The sequence below is a fragment of the Hyla sarda genome, chromosome 3 (genome assembly GCF_029499605.1).
Source record: "Hyla sarda isolate aHylSar1 chromosome 3, aHylSar1.hap1, whole genome shotgun sequence".
NCBI classification, from domain to species: Eukaryota; Metazoa; Chordata; class Amphibia; order Anura; family Hylidae; genus Hyla; species Hyla sarda.
This window is the reverse complement of record NC_079191.1, coordinates 308,407,453-308,427,590: the sequence shown is the minus strand read 5'-3', so window position 1 is coordinate 308,427,590 and position 20,138 is coordinate 308,407,453. Positions and strand designations below refer to the sequence as shown.

Sequence of the window (20,138 nt, the reverse complement as noted above, 5' to 3'; positions counted from 1 at the left end):
TTCATGAGATATGTTTATAATGTGGTACAAAGATATGGGAGGGATAATATCCAAATTAAATGTTACAGATCTTAAGATTTCTTATGGTGTAAGGTTTATTTACTTTGTAATGGCAATTATATTATTTAGAATTATATATAATTTTTTTTTTCTCTTAAACAGGATTTTGAGGAGGGTTGTCTCCTGCTGGCCAAGTTCAACATTATCAATAGGACACCATGTGAATTTATTTTAAACGAGAATGACATTGTGGCTCAGTTTTTATACAGAATGTTATATTCATTACTTGAAGGATACCAGGTACAAAGTCACATAAAACACATTTTTTATTTTGTATCTACCATATATAGGGTTTTTCCAGGAAAAAGTATTGATTGTCTGTCCCCAGGATAGGCCAATAATATTTGATTGGCAACCTTCGCTGATCAGTCATCTGTACTAAGAATGGGCCAGAAGCAGTGGCGCTGTGTTACCGCAGCCTCTCTCCTATTAAAGTGATAGGAGCTGAAGTTGCAATTCCCTGGCACCACAGCTACACAGAATACAAAGCTGTCTCCTTCCAGCTCCGTTCTAAGTGCATTGTAGGCACCGCGCAGCTAATCGGCTGTGGATAGGCCATCAATAGTTTTTCCCTAAAAAAAAAAAAAAAGACTTTAAGGCCACTTTATCAAAAGCATATTTTGAGTATGTTTTATAACCATTTTTTTGCAGACTGTGATACCAAGCTAATGTTCACTTATGGGGTTATTGACATGGGGATTTGAAATATGACATCCCCCATAGTAACGGCTTCATGATGGCTCATTTGATTGCAGGTTAAAAGAAATTCTTCTGTGCGTTCAATTTTTTTTGCTTCTTTCATGCAGATGGCATGCTTATATATAAAAGAAAATATAGCCGAGCACTTTACAGATAAACAGTATATCGCTGGAGTGAGAAGTTATGTTTTTAGACAAATTTTAACAGGTACGGATATTCTGAGAAGGCTCTTTGTAAGATAAATAATACTAGAATTTATACACTTAGTAACCATTTTGTTTAATGTAAGCATACATTAATAGCTCATATGTTTGGGTAAGTGTCTACAATGGGAAATAGATTCTGCTGTATGGCATAGAGTAGCATCCGGTTTTAGCATCCATTAACCTATGTATTTTTGTCCTCTTCAAAAGCAGAAAGCATATCAATTAAAACGCAAACATAGTGTAAACCCAGCCTAAGGCCTAAATGTGTGACATGTTATTTTTATTTTTTTATTCTTACCATACTAACCGTTCTTACCAAATCAACTGGTGCCAGAAAGTTGCTTCCTTATCATCTGCTGTATGCTCCACTGGAAGTTCTTTTCTTTTTGGATTTCTTTTCTGTCTGACCTCAGTGCTTTCTGCTGACACCTCTGTCCTTGTCAGGAACTGTCCAGAGAAAAAGCTAATCCCCATAGCAAACCTATCCTTTTCTGGACAGTTCTTGACATGGACAGACGTGTCAATAGAGAGCACTGTGGTCAGACAGAAAAGAAATTCAAAAAGAAAAAACTTCCTCTTGAGCATACAGCAGCTGGACTTCCGGTTCCGGCGCGGCCATGTGAGGAGCGGAGGGACGGAGCTCCTATACCCCACACCCCAGAACGGCACAGTACCGGGCGACTTTGCCCCGCTCGAGGTCCCTGCTCGAACCTGCACTCCCGTGGGGGCTACGGAGTTCAGCCAGCAGCGAAGATCTCGCTCCCCGTGATACACCGGGCAGCGCAGCGATACAGGAGTTCCGGAAGCTGACTGCAATAGCGGGTGCCGGAGAGGGGACCGCGATCACAGCTGGGCGGCCTAAGGAAGACTGCGGAGAACCCGGTGAGCACAATAACGGGCGCACGCAGTCAGGACAAGCTCCGGTACGGGGAAAGGGGGCCCTCATCGGGTGTACTCAGCTGAGTACCTGCACAGCGCCACTCAGCGCCATCTTGGCCCCTCTGAGCCGCAACTGACTATTCTTCCCTGTTCCCTGCTGAGCTGCTATTACAACAAGACATTCCCACACTGACTCTAGGGAGTGAGTTCATACCGGACATAACAGCCAGGTCATGGATAAATTTGTTCACAAGGGACCTCAGGGCCCGGCAGTCTCTGGATCGCACGTATCTTCTGCGCCCTCTGGACCCCCCCGCCCCCCTACCCCTCAGCACGGGACCACAAACGGCGCCTCTATTCCTGCTGCAATGGAAGTGACTGGTAGCCAACTCCTGTTCTCTCAACTTGCAGAATCCCCTGGTCTGGGGGTCCAGCTCTCAGATGCCACGACCACAGGACCCTCTGTGGGGGGTTTACCGGCCCACCCTGATTTACAGGCACTGGCCGCAGCGCTAGTTTCTCTCATCACCCCCACGATACAGAAAACTTTAGAAAATACCATACGTGACACCCTAACGCAGATACGCACGGACTTGGGCGCTCAGGAGGGCCGCATTGGCGAGATGGAGCATAGAATTGTTGCGCTTGAGGATGAGAACAGCGGCCTGGCTACCAAATTGCGCCAAATGGACACGGATTTATGCTATGTTAGCGGAAAGCTGGAAGATTTAGAGAACCGTTCACGGCGCAGCAATCTGCGTTTGGTAGGCGTTACTGAGTCTCTCCTTCCTGCGGACCTTCAAGACTTTTGCGAGAGTGATCTACCTAAGGCGCTGGGTCTGCCACACAAATGCAGGGTGGAAAGGGCACACCGTATAGGCAAATTGCCTGACCGTAATGTTGCTTCCAAGGCGGGTGCAGATAGCCGTCCGCGCCAAGTCATATTTAAACTGCTCGACTACAACGACAAGGTTAGCATCCTGAGGGCGTTTCGAAAGCGCACAACACCTCTGACATTCCGTAACAAGAAGATGCTGATATTTGAAGATTTTTCGGCTGATGTAGCGAAGAGAAGGAAAGCTTTCAGCAATGTTTGCACTGCCTTATACAATGCCAAACGCCGCTTTCAACTGCAATACCCAGCCACATTAAAAGTGCACATGCCGGATGGATCTATTCGCTCCTACCAGACTCCGTCAGCAGCCGAGGCGGAACTGCGAGATGTGCTAGCGGACCACCAGAGACACCCCAGACATTCACCTGCCCGCCAAGACCCCTCGAGAGATCAAGGTCCCCTGGCACAGAGACCCGCCCGTCGTAAGGAGGGGAGAGACCGATCCCCTGCAGAGGGTAGGAAAAGAAAGAAGTCTCCAAAACGGAGGAGCAGAAGCCGTAGTAGCAGATCCTCATCACCGGACTGAATCCAGGTCTTCCAGCTATTGTTTCCACGCACCCCCCCCTCTCTTTTTTCTTTCTTTTCTCCTAGCTTCCGATAAATTACACGGACGCACGATCTTGCAGAGCAGCTGATCCAGGATGACATCATAGAAGCTACTCTCATTTCTACCATGGCTGAGAATATGGGACTGCACTGTATAACGGGTATTGTTCATCCTTCTCCCCCGTGCTGGACTCTTGGGACTTGAGATTTTGAGTTATTAGCCATGATATTTTGGGGGGACTGTTCCATTATTACAGATTGGGCCATGGCGGCTCTTTGTATAACGTTGATGGGCGTGTTTAGGGAGCGGGGCGGGGTCATGTATACGGGTGGGTGTGGGGAGGGGTGTTCCTGTCTCCTCTCATGTCTGAAAAAAGTGAGGTCCACATCCAGTCAGAGGGTTGCCATCTTTCCACACAGGGCTTCCCTCACTGTTGGAGTTACAGATATGGTTTTTTCATGTTTTTTTTTATATAATTTCAATGTTTTTTTCTTACGAGCTGCGCAAGCAGGGGCACACTCTAAGTTGAAGGGTTTAGGATTACTGTGGCGCTCCCCTTCTGCGAGCTCTTGTCATGTGCTGAGGTACTTCGATAACTTGCGCTGGCGATCCCTGCTCTTCCCCTGTCTGCCCATAGTTCTGGGAATTTCCCTTGGATGGATTTTTGTGTTGAGTCCCTACGTCTCCCTGTGCATTACTGCTACCCTTCCTCACTGTATTCACGATGTGTAGAATTGTTTCGTGGAATGTGAAGGGTCTAAGATCACCTCAGAAGAGAATGTCCATCCTTCGATATCTCAAGCGCTTGAGGCCGGATGTGGTTCTTTTGCAGGAGACACATCTGACCGCAACCGATTTCCCTAGAATGAGGAAGTTGTGGGTGGGTGGTGTGTATGGTTCCCCGGCGGTGGACCGAAAGGCGGGTGTATTGATTCTGATACACAAGGCATTCCAACACCATTTGATCTCCCATACACATGATGATGAGGGACGTCTTTCCCATATTTCCTTAGTACATGGCGAGCAGTCTTATGCTATTTATAATGTATATGCACCGAATGGAGATAACGCCTCTTTCTTTCGTTCCCTAACAGATGAGTTAACTAGTTCAGCAGGTCTACAGGTAGTGGTTGGAGGTGACCTTAACTCGGTGGTGGATCCTCTGGTGGACAGGAGAGGGGCGACATCGACGCCAGTGGCCATCCGACAGAGTGACAGGGTCCTGCAACCGTTCCTATCCAGTACAGGCTTGGTGGATGCCTGGAGACATTTTCATCCCGACGGTCGTGAGTACACGCACTACTCCCACACACACAATTCCTGGTCCCGAATTGATTACCTCATGATAAGTCCTTCCCTTTGCCCTAGGGTGACTGTAACGGACATCTCTGACCTGATCATTTCTGACCACTCCCCTGTAGTGTTGGAGTTTCGGCAATCACACCCGAGGGGGACCGACTTTTTGTGGCGCTTCCCTTCTTATTTAGCGAAGGATGAGTCTTTTCAAGATCTTCTTCGGGGGTGGTGGCTGGAATTTCAAACTGACAATGCCCTACATGAAGGGGACCCTGCCCTTTTCTGGGAGACAGCCAAGGTAGTCCTGAGAGGTAAAATAATGGCCTATCATTCCACGTTAAAACGTAAGTCGCAAGAGGGCCATGCGGCCGCCAGTTCTCGCTTAGCCGCAGCATACTCCAAGTTTGTATCCTCCTCGACCCCCCCCAATAAACTGGAGTGGCAGACAGCACGTGCCGACTATGAACTATGGTTAGATAGGAGGGAGCGGGTTTATCGCTCACATTACGATCTCCAGATGTTTAAACAAGGAAACAAGGCAGGTCGCTTGCTGGCTAGACTGGCGAAGGGCCCACATTCATCCACGCATGTGCTTGCTCTGAAAGACACCCAGGGCCACATTAGTAGAGATCCGAAGGCTGTAAGTGCTTTATTGGGTGCTTACTATACAGACTTGTATTCCGCTCCACCTGACGCAGGTACTGAGGGCCGGGACTTTTTGGACAAAGTGAGTCTCCCAAAGCTGTCTGAGGACCAACGACGAGAGCTGAACATAGCCATCACAGTAGAAGAGGTTAGGGGGGCTATCAGATCTCTAGCCAATGGGAAGGCCCCGGGACCGGACGGTTATCCGGGGGAATTTTATAAACCCCTTGTTGATCAAGTCACTCCTGCCCTGACGGCTTATTTTAATGGTGTCCTGTCTGGTGGAAACTTGTCGGCGGGAGCAAAACTAGCCTTCATTAAGGTTCTCCCCAAGCCGGGCAAGGATCCGCTAGATCCTGGCTCCTATCGTCCAATATCACTTATTAATCAGGATGTTAAACTACTTACCAAAATATTAGCGGACCGGTTAGCGAAACTGTTGCCCGAGTTGATAGGGGATCATCAAGTGGGCTTTGTAAAAACGCGATCAGCTGTCACGAACATACGGAAGGTTCTAGCAGTCATGGATAGTGTAGGCAGAAGGCCTGCGGCTATGCCCCACCCTGCACTGCTCGCTCTAGATGCGGAAAAAGCGTTCGATAATGTCCGGTGGGATTGGTTGCATTTGGTTCTAGAACGCTTTGGTATCACAGGGAGGTTCAGTGGTTTCCTGGAAAACCTCTATTCTGGCCTGGCAGCCAGGGTGTATACCCCGGGCTTTTTGTCTCCATATATCCAACTGCATAGAGGGACACGACAGGGATGTCCTTTATCGCCCCTTTTGTTTGATCTAGCAATTGAACCCTTGGCGCGCTTTCTGCTCGCTTCGGATACGTACAAAGGCATAGCGGTGGGTTCCAGAGAACTCAAAATATCCCTGTTTGCGGATGATGTACTACTGTTCTTGGATGACCCAGGGCGGGATGTTCCCAAGGTATTGTCTTTTCTAGCCGGGGTGGAAGGTTTCATGGGCTATAAAGTGAACGCATCCAAAAGTGTGCTCCTTCCTTTGGGGAAGGGCCCGCCTCACTGGGGGCGTATGGCCGGGGATTTAGGGATCACTTATAGCACTTCTTCCATTCTCTACCTGGGGATTAGGATAGGGAGAACCGCAGATACACTATATGCGTTGAATTTTACCCCGGTGATTAAGAAGATAGGAGACGAGTTAGCACGGTGGAAAGACCTTCCGCTGTCCTTTATGGGACGTTGTCATCTGGTGAAGATGATAAGTTTTCCAAGGTTACTTTACCCTTTGCAGACACTCCCAATATTGCTGAAGCACGTAGATGTCAGGACACTCAACGCAGCATTCACTAAATTCATATGGCATGGGAAGAGACCCAGAATTGCGCTTAAAAAGTTGATGCTGTGTAGGATGGAGGGGGGGGTCAACCTTCCCAATGTGAGGGGTTACAACTTGGTGTGCTTGTTCCGCAATGTGATGGATTGGTTGCATGATTCATCATACTTCTCTAACCTATTGATTGAGCGAGAGCTGGCGGCACCGTGGTCATTGACAGCCCTACTACATACTTCCTACGCTAAGTTACCCCCGCAGGTCAAGAGCTCGCAGGTCCTTAGGGATACCATTATCACATGGAAGGAGCTCCGTAAGACCTTTGGCCTACCGCACTTGTTGTCCAAGCGAATGCCACTCAGAGGACACCCTGAATTTTCTCAAGGGACTTCATCTACCTGGCTTGCTCTTTGGGAAAGGGAGGGGGTTTTGAGGGCTAGAGATTTATGGGACGAGGATCGAAGGTCATGGCTTTCACCTGCAGAGATGATAACTAAATTTTCTTTACCCACGAACTCAATTGATCTATGCAAATCAATTATACTCCTTTTGTTCGACCCGACTTAGGAACCTGACAGTTGAAGCCCCTGTCCACTCTTTTGATGACATAGTGGGGGATGGTCCGAGGAAGACTTCCATTTCCCAACTATACCTAGCTTTACGGGGGAGACTTTTGAAATTCGACCCAAAACGCCTGTTTACCACGTGGGAGAGATGGACTGGGGACCCAGACATTCATGAGACTATACTTACGGGATGGGAAGCGGTCTGTAAACAAGTTATAAATGAACGTTGGAGGGAGACCTATTTTAAAGTTTCCCACGCAGCCTTGTACGGCTTTAACATCCCACCGTCGCCTTGTTTCCCTGAGCGTATAACACACTGCCCCAAATGTCTTACACCTATGACGAATCTTTTTCACGGGATCTGGGACTGTGCTCACTCGGCTGGCTACTGGCGTTCGGTCTGCTCCTACATCAGAGACCACTGGCGGGTAAGTCTTCCTTTTAAAATTCAGACCCTTATATTTCACCAGCTTCGTCCTCCGGAGGGGGATCAGACGGGGATCCAGAGGATCCCTAAAATAATACATGTGGTCTTGCTGGTTGCTCTCCGATGCTTGTTTCTCCGGTGGTTGGAGGACCGGGTACCGGACCAGCAGTTATTAATAACTCAACTGAAGTTCTTTTTAGGGGTGGACAGATTGGATGCTGAACGCCATTGCAACTCTGGCACGGCACGCTTCTTTGAAAAATGGACACCGTTCATTCTTACCCACTATAATCCCCGGGAGGTAGCGGACATAGTATATCCTTTTAGACACACCACATGGTACCTTACGGAATCATTGAAAGGGACGCTGGGGGCATTACAACTTCCTGATTCAGTTTAGACTGTAAGGATTAAGCTTATTGAGTCTTCGGGGAGAGAGGGAATTCTGCATCCCTTCACTACAGCACCTCAATTTTTGTCATTTTTAAGACAGTTGTTGTATTGTATGTTGGATCGCGGTCCATTATTTTTCCCAGATGGGGATCGTGATATTTCTGATATGTTTTTGTATTATTCTGAAAATGTTGAATAAAAATATATTGCAAGCATACAGCAGCTGATAAGTACTGGAAGGATTAAGATTTTTAAATATAAGTAATTTACAAATCTGTTTGACTTTCTGGCACCAGTTAATAAAAAAAAAATATGTTTTTCACCGGAGTTCCAATTTAACCTCTTAAGGACCGCCGGGCTGGGATCGGACCAGGATTCCTGCTGAAATCATTCAGCAGGCATCCCATGCAAACGCCCAGGGGGGTCGGGTCATCAGACCCCCCCCATGTCGGTGAGCGCGGCAAATCACAAGTGAATTCAAACTTGCGATGTCGAGTCATTACATGTCTATGGTGACCCGGAATATAAGGGTGATCGCGGTTGTCTAAGACATCCACAATCCTCCTGAAGGCATAGGAGTGAGGTGGCAGGGGTGCCATTCCTCCTATCCCTGCTATTGGTCGCCAGAAGCGACGACCAATAGCAGATCGGGGGCGGGGGGTTAACTTCCGTTTTCCCCGTCCTGCCCGCCCACAATAGGCGGGGCAGGACGGGGAAACGACGGGGACCGGCACACAAGATCCACTTACCCATCTGAGCGGGCGACAGAGGCGGGCGAAATCGGCGGGCGGCGATGTCGTGCGGCTGGATCGTACGGAAGCAGGTGAGTTGCCTAGCAACATCTGGAGGGTACAGTTTGAGACCACTATACAGTGGTCTCTAACTGTAGTCCTCCAGATGTTGCAAAACTACAACTCCCAGCATGCCCAGACAGCTGTTTGGGCATGCTGGAATATGTAGTTTTGCAACAGCTGGAGGGCTACAGTTTGAGTCCACTATACAGTGGTCTCTAAACTGTAGCCCTCCAGATCTTGCAAAACTACAACTCCTAGGATGCCCAAACAGCTGTTTGCTGTCTGGGCATGCTGTGATTTTTAGTTTTGCAACAGCTGGAGGACCACAGTTTTGGAGATCACTTTGCGGTGTTCTCTAAAACTGTAGCCCTCCAAATGTTGCAAAACTGCAAATCCCAGCATGCCCAAACAGCTGTCTCGGCATGCTGGAAGTTGTAGTTGTGTACCTCCAGCAATTGCATAACTACATCTCTCAGCATGCCCTTCGGCGATCAGTACATGCTGGGAGTTGTAGTTTTGCAACAGCTGGAGGCACACTGGTTGGAAAATACTGAGTTAGGTAACAGAACCTAACTGAAGGTTTTCCAACCAGTGTGCCTCCAGCTGTTGCAAAAGTACAACTCCCAGCATGCTAGAGGTTTGCCCCCCCCCCCATATGAACGTACAAGGTACATTCACACAGGCAGGTTTACAGTAAGTTTCCTGCTTTAAGTTTGGGCTGTGGCAAATTTTTCGCCGCAGTGCAAACTCCTAGCGGGAAACTCAGTGTAACCCGCCAGTGCGAATACCCTAAAAACATTACACTAACACATAATAAAGAGTAAAACACTACATATACACCCCTTACACTGTCCCCCCAATAAAAATGAAAAACGTATTGTATGGCAGTGTTTCCAAAACTGAGCCTCCAGCTGTTGCAAAACAACAACTCTCAGCATTTCCGGACAGCCACTGACTGTCCAGGCATGCTGGGAATTTAGCAACAGCTGGAGGCACCCTGTTTGGGAATCACTGGCGTAGAATACCCCTATGTCCACCCCTATGCAATCCCTAATTTAGTCCTCAAATGCGTATGGAGCTCTCTCACTTCAGAGCCCTGTCGTATTTCAAGGGAACAGTTTAGGGCCACATATAGGGTATTTCCGTACTCGGGAGAAATTGCACTACAAATTTTGGGGGGCTTTTTCTCCTTTTACCCCTTATGAAAAGGAAAGGTTGGGGGTTACACCAGCTTGTTAGTGTAAAAAAAAAAAAATTTACACTAACATGCTGGTGTTTCTCCATACTTTTTATTTTCATAAGCGTTAAAAGGAAAAAAAGACCACCAAAATTTGTAACGCAATTTCTTCTGAGTACGGAGATACCCCATATGTGGGTGTAAAATGCTCTGCGGGCGCACAACAAGGGTCAGGAGTGAGAGTGCACTATGTACATTTGAGGCCTAAATTGGTGATTTGCACAGGGGTGGCTGATTTTACAGCGGTTCTGACTTAAACACAAAAAAAGAAATACCCACATGTGACCCCATTTTGGAAACGACACCCCTCACGTAATGTAATAAGGGGTACAGTGAGCATTTATGCCCCACAGGTGTCTGATAGATTTTTGGAACAGTGGTCCGTGAAAATGAAAAATGTAGTTTTTCATTTGCACAGCCCACTGTTCCAAAGATCTTTCAAACGCCAGTGGGGTTGTAAATACTCACTGCACCCCTTATTAAATTCCCAGCTCAATGGCGCTCCTTCTCTTCTGAGCATTGTAGTGCGCTAGCAGAGCACTTGACGTCCACACATGGGGTATTTCCATAATGTGGTTACAAATTTTGGGGGGCATTTTGTCCTATTACCCCTTTGTAAAAAAATTTTGGGGAAAAGCATTTTAAGCATTTTTTGGGGAAAAAAAAATCATTTACACATCCAACTTTAACGAAAAGTCGTCAAACACCTGTGGGGTGTTAAGGCTCACTGGACCCCTTGTTACGTGCCTTGAGGGGTGTAGTTTCCAAAATAGTATGCCATGTTTGTTGTTTGTTTTTTTTTTTGTTTTTTTTTGCTGTTCTGGCACCATAGGGGCTTCCTAAATGTGACATGTCCCCCCAAAACCATTTAAAAAAAACTCACTCTCCAAAATCCCTTCTGAGCCCTCTTCTGCGCCCGCCGAACACTTGACATACACATATGAGGTATTTTCTTACTCGAGAGAAATTGGGTTACACATTTTAGGAAAATTTCTCTCCTTTTACCCCTTGTAAAAATTCAATAACTGGGTCTACAAGAACATGCCAGTGCAAAAAATGAAGATTTTGAATTTTCTCCTTCAATTTGCTGCTATTCCTGAGAAACGCCTAAAGGGTTAACAAACCTTTTGAATGTCATTTTGAATACTTTGGGGGGGTGCAGTTTTTATAATGGGGTCATTTGTGGGGTATTTCTAATATGAAGGCCCTTCATATCCACTTCAAAACAGAACTGGTCCCTGAAAAATTTTGATTTTGAAAATTTTGTGAAAAATTTGAAAATTGCTGCTATATTTTGAAGCCCTCTGATGTCTTCCAAAAGTAAAAACATGTGAACTTTATGATGGAAACATGAAGTAGACATTTTGTATATGTGAATCAATATATAATTTATTTGGAATATTCATTTTCCTTATAAGCAGAGAGCTTCAAAGTAAAAAAAATAAAAATAAAAAAAAGCTAAATTTTTTTAATCAAATTTTTGAATTTTTCACCAAGAAATGATGCAAGTATCGACAAACTTTTACCACTAACTTAATGTAGAATATGTCACAAAAAAACAATCTCGGAATCAGAATGAAAGGTAAAAGCATCCCAGAGTTATTAATGTTTGAAGTGACAGTGGTCAGATGTGCAAAAAATGGCCGAGTCCTACAGTGAAAATTGGCTTGGTCCTTGAGGGGTTAAAGGGAATCTGTCAGCTCTATGTCATGCTGAGAGGTCAAAGAGTTGGTGCCAAGTTGCAGTATGCTCACATCCTCACTCCTCTATCCTCCCCTTCCAACACTGATTGACGTACAGTGCATGGCTTCCAGCACTGCGCCCCATGCATCAATCAGTCAGGACAGGGGAAGGATGGAGGTGTGCATGCCGTGGCTTGGCACCACCTCCTAGATCTCTCAGCATGACATAAAAATTATAGGTTCCGTTATTTTGTCTAATAAATGATAGATTCCCTGTAAAAAGTCTGCATTAAGTGCCATTTTGACATTACAGGATGCAATTTTGATGCAATCTATCTATCTATCTATATAAATGACTGTTTATTTTCAGTTCTTTTTCATATAAAATATTTTTATTATATTTGTTTAACCTGCAGGACTTACCAAATGCTATGATGCCTTATCTTCTGATTTGCTAAAAAATACTCTGGCATCCTTTGTCCAGCTTGGGATCATTACAGCTACAAAAACGTGAGTACTTTACTATTGTTAATACTATGTTGACAACTATTTTTTGTACTTGTGTTTAATGCTAAGCTAATGTTATAGTGTATAGCTATACATTGGTTAACCTCTTTCCTTTATATGACGTATGTATACATCATAGCAGTAAAATACTAAACGCTGTATGACTGGTATTGCCATCACAGAGCATTTGTAGGCTCAGAAGCTGAGCCCACACAATGGTGGAGGAATCCGGCTGTCATACACAGCCAAATACCGGCCCCTACTGTCAGTGCGTCACATCTACAGTGCTGACATGATGGGAAGCGGGCTGCACCTGTTATCCATAGAATACCCAAAGATGTGTTTGTAACATTCTGATGGTTGCCATGGCATCAGTCATAGCCGCAGAGCCTGCTGTCTAAAGTAGCCTGTGAGGGCCAGCCACAGGCTAAAGTCACTGACAGTTATACTGTGCCGCAGTATAGTATAATAACAGCGATCAGGAGATTGCAGCTTCAAGTCCACTAAGAGGATAAAAAAAAAAAAGTATGAAGTGTCATAATAAAATGTTTTTCAATAAATAAGTAATTAAATTAAAGTGTAAACAAATACATGCCCCATTTAAAGGTGTATTCCGCCCATAGATATCTTATATCCTATCCAAATAAAGTAGACCTATTGTAAACGTGAATTAGTAGCTAATTTATGTGGAATGACTGCTTCTTAAAAGCAGAGAATGTAAAATTTAGAAAAATGCTAATTTTTTCTAATTTTTTGTCAAATTTCGAAGTTTTTCACAAATGATAGCTGAAGGTATTAACCAAAATTTACCACTTACATACAGTAAAGTGTGCCATGACAAAACATTGTCACAATCACTTGGATAAGTTAAAGCTTCTTATAGTTATTAGCACTTAAAGCGCCTTTGTTAGATCCCACAAAAAAAAAAAATAATAATTATATGTTACTCAGTACCTAATCCTGACCATGTACATCTAATTTGTATGCCTCTATTACCTACATTTATTATAAAAAATTCCACTTTTTATTAGCTCACAATGTTAGAAATTCTCTCAGGAGAAGGGAGTGTGTCTCTCCCCTGTCGTGGTGGGAGGTTATTGGTGTGTCTGCTCATGGAGCCTTGTCCATGATTCATCTCTTGTCCTTGACTGATGCTGCTGCAGGACTGGTCAGTGTCCCAGTAAGTATGGGGATCCCTAGTGGTGGGATTTTTATGACCTGTTTTCTTTATGAAATGGACACTGTCAGATATAAAAACTTTTGATATGTTGTAACGCATGCAAAACCAATAGGTTTTGCAATTGCTTTCATTAAAAAGTTTTCAGTATTTCATACTGAAAAAGCCAGTCAAAAAGCTGCCTCCTGGGATACATACCAGCCTGGCTGTGTCCACTCGTCATCACCTATGTAATGGACCCACTTCATGATTGACAGGTCTGCAGATCTAAAGCTGCTGTGATCGCTTCCTCACTGTCTGTGTTTACTTCACAGTCTCCTCATGTGAGGAGAAGGGGAGATGGGCGGGAGTACACTGCTGCTGCCCCCCTGCTTCTAGTCGACAACATTAAGGTAATTCAGAAAAAAGCTAATTCTGAGAGAAATATAGGTCATAGACCAGGGATGTGGAAATAAAAACAAAAAAAAACTAATTGTCCAAGGGACTAAAATGGTACACAATCTACTTGTCCCTCATGACGATCCACTTGTCCTGATACATAAAATAATTTCAAACAAAATAGTCTGTAAATAAGGTCTTAATTAATAGAAAATTAATAGGCAGACCAGTATGTCACCCCATTAGGTGGATAGGGCCCCTGATCAGTAAGTCCACCCCAATAAATAGGTAGTCCCCCCCCCCTTCAGGTAGGTATGTCCCCTCATCAGGTAGGCAGGCATGTAGTATTAGGGCACCAGATATATATGTCCCCCCAGCTGGTAAAAAGGTAGGGCTCCCAGAGCCCCAGATAGAAATGACCCACATTAGGTAGAGCTCCCCCAGTAGGTAGAAAGGCCCCCAGATAGATATCACCCCCATCAGGTAGGGCTCCCATTTAAACAATTATAGAGCTTTCCAAACTTTTCATGGTGACGTCCTTACATAGTTCGGTGACACACTCTTTGCTATAATGCCAACTGCATGCATCACGTTGCGCGTTGACAATGCACAATGTAGAACCAGTATCAGCATTTGAAAAGCTGATACCATTGTGTGCCAGTTCACCCCCCCCCCCCCTTTATCACACCCTGTGCCATTATATTACCCCTTCTCTGATGCTCCATTTGCCATTATATTCCCCCTCCTCCCCCCTGTGCCATTATATTTCAGCCCCCCTCCCCCTGTGTAATTCTATTTTTTAACCACTTAGGGACCACGGGCTTACAGGTACGCTCTGACGCCCTGTTTCTTAAGGACCAAGGGCGTACCTGTACGCCCGTGGGAATTTCGGTCCTACCTCCATTAGGACCGAGGATGCGGTCCAGCAACATAACCGCTGTGCCCGTGAGCCTGCCGGAGGGCACATGGGGACGGAGGACCGGACCGAGGTGACTGCTGATATCTATCAGCAGGCACCCCGTGCAAATACCCAATGAATTCACACCGGCGATTTGCGGCGATTCCGGGTCATACAGGTCTCTAGTGACCCGGAATATTAGGGGGATCGGGGTTGTCCAAGACACCCAAGATTCCCCTGAAGGGATAGGCACAGCGCCATCAATCCTATCCCTCCTATTGGTCATTCACAAGCGACGACCAATAGCAGATCGGGGGCGGGGAGTTAATGTTCGGTTCCCCCGCTCTGCCCACCCACTGTAGTTCGGACAGAGTGGGGGAACCAACGGGGACCGGCGCCGAAGGTCCACTTACAATCGGCGATGGCAGCGGGCGGCGATCAGCGGCAGCAGATGACGGCGATGCGGCTCCCTGGATCCTACGGATGCCGGTGAGTTGCCTAGCAACATCTAGAGGGCTATAGTTTGTAGACCACTATACAGTGGTCTCTAAACTGTAGCCTTACAGATGTTGCAAAACTACAACTCCCAGCATGCCCAGACAGCAGTTTGCTGTTTGCGCATGCTGGGATTTGTAGTTTAGCAACAGGTGGAGGGCTACAGTTTGAAGATCACTGTGCAGTGGTCTCAAAACTGTGGCCCTCTAGATCTTGCAAAACTACAACTCCTAGCATGCCCACACAGCAGTTTGCTGTCTGGACATGCTGGGATTTGTAGTTTTGCAACATCTGGAGGGCCACAGTTTGGAGATCACTGTGCACTATGGGAGGTTTGTAAATGCACATGGCCCCTGACTTCAATTTCATCAAAATTCTGTCTCCAAAAGTCCAATGGCGCTCCTTCTGTTCTGAGACCTGTAGTGCGCCAGCAGAGCACTTTAACGTCCAAATATGGGGCGTTTTCTCAATCAGGAGAAATTGGGCTTCAAATTTTGGTGTCCATTTTCACCTATTACCCCTTGTGAAAAAGGAAGAATTTGGGGTAACACCATCATTTTAGTGTTTAAAAATCAAATTTTCACATCCAACTTCAACGCAAAGTCGTCAAACACCTGTGAGGTGTTAAGGTTCACCATACCCCTTGTTACGTTCCTTGAGGGGTGTAGTTTCCCAAACCCTTTTTCAACAATACATATTGTATTCCTCAAAAGGATAATTGCGCTTAAATGCGCATCGGTTCTTTTCAGTTTTTTCTTTACATATTGCTTCCCAAATAATATGCCATATGAGGGTTATTTTGCTGTTCTGGCACCATGGAGGCTTCCTAAATGCAAATAACCGTGTACACAGTGGGCAAGACGGTATTCAGTTATACTGTCCAAGCATTATCAGACCCAACAGGGTAATAACTCACGATTCAGCAGATCGTTTCCAACGCTTTAAGTTACCGTATTTATCGGGGTATACCACGCACCGGCCTATAACACGCACCCTCATTTTACCAAGGATATTTGGGTAAAAAAAGTTTTACCCAAATATCCATGGTAAAATGAGGGTGCGTGTGTATACCCCGATACACCCCCAGGAAAGGCAGGGGGAGAGAGGCTGTCGCTGCCGGCTTCTCTCCCCCTGCCTTTCCTGGGGTTTAGAGCCCTGCTGCCGGCCATTCTATCCCCCTGGCTATCGGCGCCGCTGCCCGTTCTGTCCCCCTGACTATCGGTGCCGGCGCCCCATTGCCGGCGCCGATAGCCAGGAGGAGAGAAGCGGCGCCGACAGCCAGGGGGAGAGAAGGGGCAGCGGCACCCATTGCCGGCGCCACTGCCCCGTTGCCTCCCCCCATCCCCGGTGGCATAATTACCTGTTACCGGGGTCGGGTCCGCGCTGCTTCAGGCCTCCGGCGTGCGTCCCCTGCGTCGTTGCTATGCACTGCACGGCGCGGCGCACTGACTGACTCTCTCCCCCTGCCTTTCCTGGGGGTGTATCGGCGTATAACACATAGACTTTAGGCTAAAAATTTTAGCCTAAAAAGTGCGTGTTATACGCCGATAAATACGGTATTTATTTCATACTTCTGTAGACATAGATATTCTTTAACAAAGTGGAGCAAAGCTTGTTAGCAGACACAGAGCTCAGATCTTCCATCTGCTCAACACCTTGGACGCGACAGCGTTATGGGGGCGTGCCCCCTTAGTCATGCGTACCAGGTGTAGAGGGAGGGAGGATTATATAGGAATAGCAGGTAGGTTCTTGTTCACATTGAAATAAAAAAACGCATGAAATGTTACAAAATTACTACAAATCTTATATAAATAGAAAAAAGCATGCTATAAAAATGCTTGAAAGTTGCACATCTCATTGAGACCCTGTGGGAGAATATAATTTAATTCTGTAATCCAAAAACATTCTCTTTGTAACAGGCATCTTTTATTCAGTTTCTCATTTGCTTGTACTGGTATTTCTTCTAAAACTAACCATTTTAATGTAGTTACAGGATGGTTACATTCACGAAAGTGTCTTGCCACTGTGCTTTACATAGTTACATAGTTAGTACGGTCGAAAAAAGACATATGTCCATCAAGTTCAACCAGGGAATTAAGGGTTAGGGGTGTGGCGCGATATTGGGGAAGGGATGGGATTTTATATTTCTTCATAAGCATTAATGTTATTTTGTTCCAGAAATGTATCTAATCCTGTTTTAAAGCTGTTAATTGTTCCTGCCGTGACCAGTTCCTGAGGTAGACCGTTCCATAAATTCACAGTCCTCACGGTAAAGAAGGCTTGTCGCCCCTTGAGACTAAACTTTTTCTTCTCCAGACGGAGGGAGTGCCCCCTCGTCCTTTGGGGGGGGTTTAACCTGGAACAGTTTTTTTTCCATATTTTTCGTATGGGCCATTAATATACTTATATACGTTTATCATATCCCCCCTTAAACGTCTCTTCTCAAGACTAAACAATTGTAACTCCTTTAATCGCTCCTCATAGCTAAGATGATCCATGCCCCATATTAGTTTAGTCGCGCGTCTCTGCACCCTTTCCAACTCCGCGGTGTCCCTTTTATGGACAGGTGCCCAAAACTGAACAGCATATTCCAGGTGAGGCCGTACCAATGCTTTATAAAGGGGGAGTATTATGTCCCTGTCCCTTGAGTCCATGCCTCTTTTGATACATGACAATATCCTGCCGGCTTTGGAAGCAGCAGCCTGACATTGCATGCTATTCTGTAGTCTGTGATCTACAAGTACACCCAGATCCTTCTCTACCAGTGACTCTGACAGTTTAATCCCCCCTAAGACATACGATTGTTTCACCGAATGTAACCATTTCTTCTTTTTTCTCTGAATTTAAAAATCTTCTAATAACCGATTTATGTTCGGTCAGTCTGGTCTTAATCATTCTAGCTGTCTGACCGACGTAAGAGTCCGCACGGACATTTGAGCAAATAAATTCAGTTTTTAGATGAACGGGTAAAAAAACCTTTATGTGCAATTGGATAGCCTTTGGAAGGATGGTTGAATTTTTCTTCTTTTATAATACGTGGACGACGTGTTCATGACATGGAAGGGAGACGAACAGTCACTTTTGAATTTTGTCGCCTACTTAAATGAATGTCATAATACAATAAAATTTACACTAAATTATGATCGGAATGTTATCCACTTTCTTGACGTGGAAGTAAGACACACATCTGGGGACTTCCATACAGCTATGTATGTAAAACCCACTGACGTCAATAATACCCTCCATAAAAAGAGTTTCCACACACCAACCACATTCAAAAGTCTGCCACGCAGCCAATTTATTAGAGCTAGGCGCATTACTAGCACAGATCAGGAATATGCTATCAGTCAAAGTAAATTAATATAGAAATTCACGGAAAAAGGATATGACTATAGAGAAGTGAAGGTGGAAAGCGAAAAAATTCTGAAAATAAAAAGAGAAGAATGATTAAACTCCAAACCAGAGAAAACGCGTGAAAAACCTGACCGTATCATGTATTTGGGTACGTACGACAAAAGAGCAAATATTGTTAAAAATGCTATTTTAAAAAACTGGTATCTCCTGCAAACTTGATAAAGATTATGGTAAATTTTTTAAGAACCCTCCTATGTTCACTTACAAAAAAGGCCAATCCATAAGCGAAAAATGAATTAGGAGTGATGTATCTAAGAAAAAAAGTAGTCGCCAGACATTTCTAGCAAGTAAACGCAAAGGTACCTATCCGTGTCTGAATTGTGGCCACTGTAGTGGTATTATAAAAGGAGAAAAATTCAACCATCCTTCTAAAGGCTATCCAATTGCACATAAAGGTTTTTTTACCTGTTCATCTAAAAACGTAATTTATTTGCTCAAATGTCCGTGCGGACTCACGTCGGTCAGACAGCTAGAATGATTAAGACCAGACTGACCGAACATAAATCGGTTATTAGAAGATTTTTAAATTCAGAGAAAAAAGAAGAAATTGTTACATTCGGTGAAAACACAGTGGCAAGACACTTGCGTGAATGCTGCTGCTTCCAAAGCCGGCAGGATATTGTCATGTATCAAAAGAGGCATGGACTCAAGGGACAGGGACATAATACTCCCCCTTTATAAAGCATTGGTACGGCCTCACCTGGAATATGCTGTTCAGTTTTGGGCACCTGTCCATAAAAGGGACACCGCGGAGTTGGAAAGGGTGCAGAGACGCGCGACTAAACTAATATGGGGCATGGATCATCTTAGCTATGAGGAGCGATTAAAGGAGTTACAATTGTTTAGTCTTGAGAAGAGACGTTTAAGGGGGTATATGATAAACGTATATAAGTATATTAATGGCCCATACAAAAAATATGGAAAAAAACTGTTCCAGGTTAAACCCCCCCCAAAGGACGAGGGGGCACTCCCTCCATCTGGAGAAGAAAAAGTTTAGTCTCAAGGGGCGACAAGCCTTCTTTACCGTGAGGACTGTGAATTTATGGAACGGTCTACCTCAGGAACTGGTCACGGCAGGAACAATTAACAGCTTTAAAACAGGATTAGATACATTTCTGGAACAAAATAACATTAATGCTTATGAAGAAATATAAAATCCCATCCCTTCCCCAATATCGCGCCACACCCCTAACCCTTAATTCCCTGGTTGAACTTGATGGACATATGTCTTTTTTCGACCGTACTAACTATGTAACTATGTAAAGCACAGTGGCAAGACACTTTTGTGAATGTAACCATCCTGTAACTACATTAAAATGGTTAGTTTTAGAAGAAATACCAGTACAAGCAAATGAGAAACTGAACAAAAGATGCCTGTTACAAAGAGAATGTTTTTGGATTACAGAATTAAATTGTATTCTCCCACAGGGTCTCAATGAGATGTGCAACTTTCGAGCATTTTTATAGCATGCTTTTTTCTATTTATATAAGATTTGTAGTAATTTTGTAACATTTCATGTGTTTTTTTATTTCAATGTGAACAAGAACCTTCCTGCTATTCCTATATAATCCTCCCTCCCTCTACACCTGGTACGCATGACTAAGGGGGCACGCCCCCGAAACGCCGTTGCATCCAAGGTGTT

At 45.0% G+C, this 20,138-nt stretch overlaps 1 protein-coding gene across 7 annotated transcripts in view; it reads left to right on the top strand.

Annotated features, from left to right (window-relative positions):
* The window catches only part of LOC130362473 (dihydroxyacetone phosphate acyltransferase-like), a 210,237-nt gene that overhangs the window by 84,669 nt on the left and 105,430 nt on the right, over nucleotides 1-20,138 (top strand). For 6 of the 7 annotated variants that reach the window (XM_056567017.1, XM_056567016.1, XM_056567013.1 and 3 more), the window contains exons 12-14: nucleotides 163-300; nucleotides 867-966; nucleotides 12,043-12,136. In XM_056567017.1, the coding sequence (XP_056422992.1) occupies nucleotides 163-300; nucleotides 867-966; nucleotides 12,043-12,136 (332 nt within the window). Of the gene's footprint in view, nucleotides 1-162; nucleotides 301-866; nucleotides 967-12,042; nucleotides 12,137-13,624; nucleotides 13,703-20,138 lie in introns of all 7 variants that reach the window. The other variant, XR_008891438.1, reaches the window with a different exon arrangement.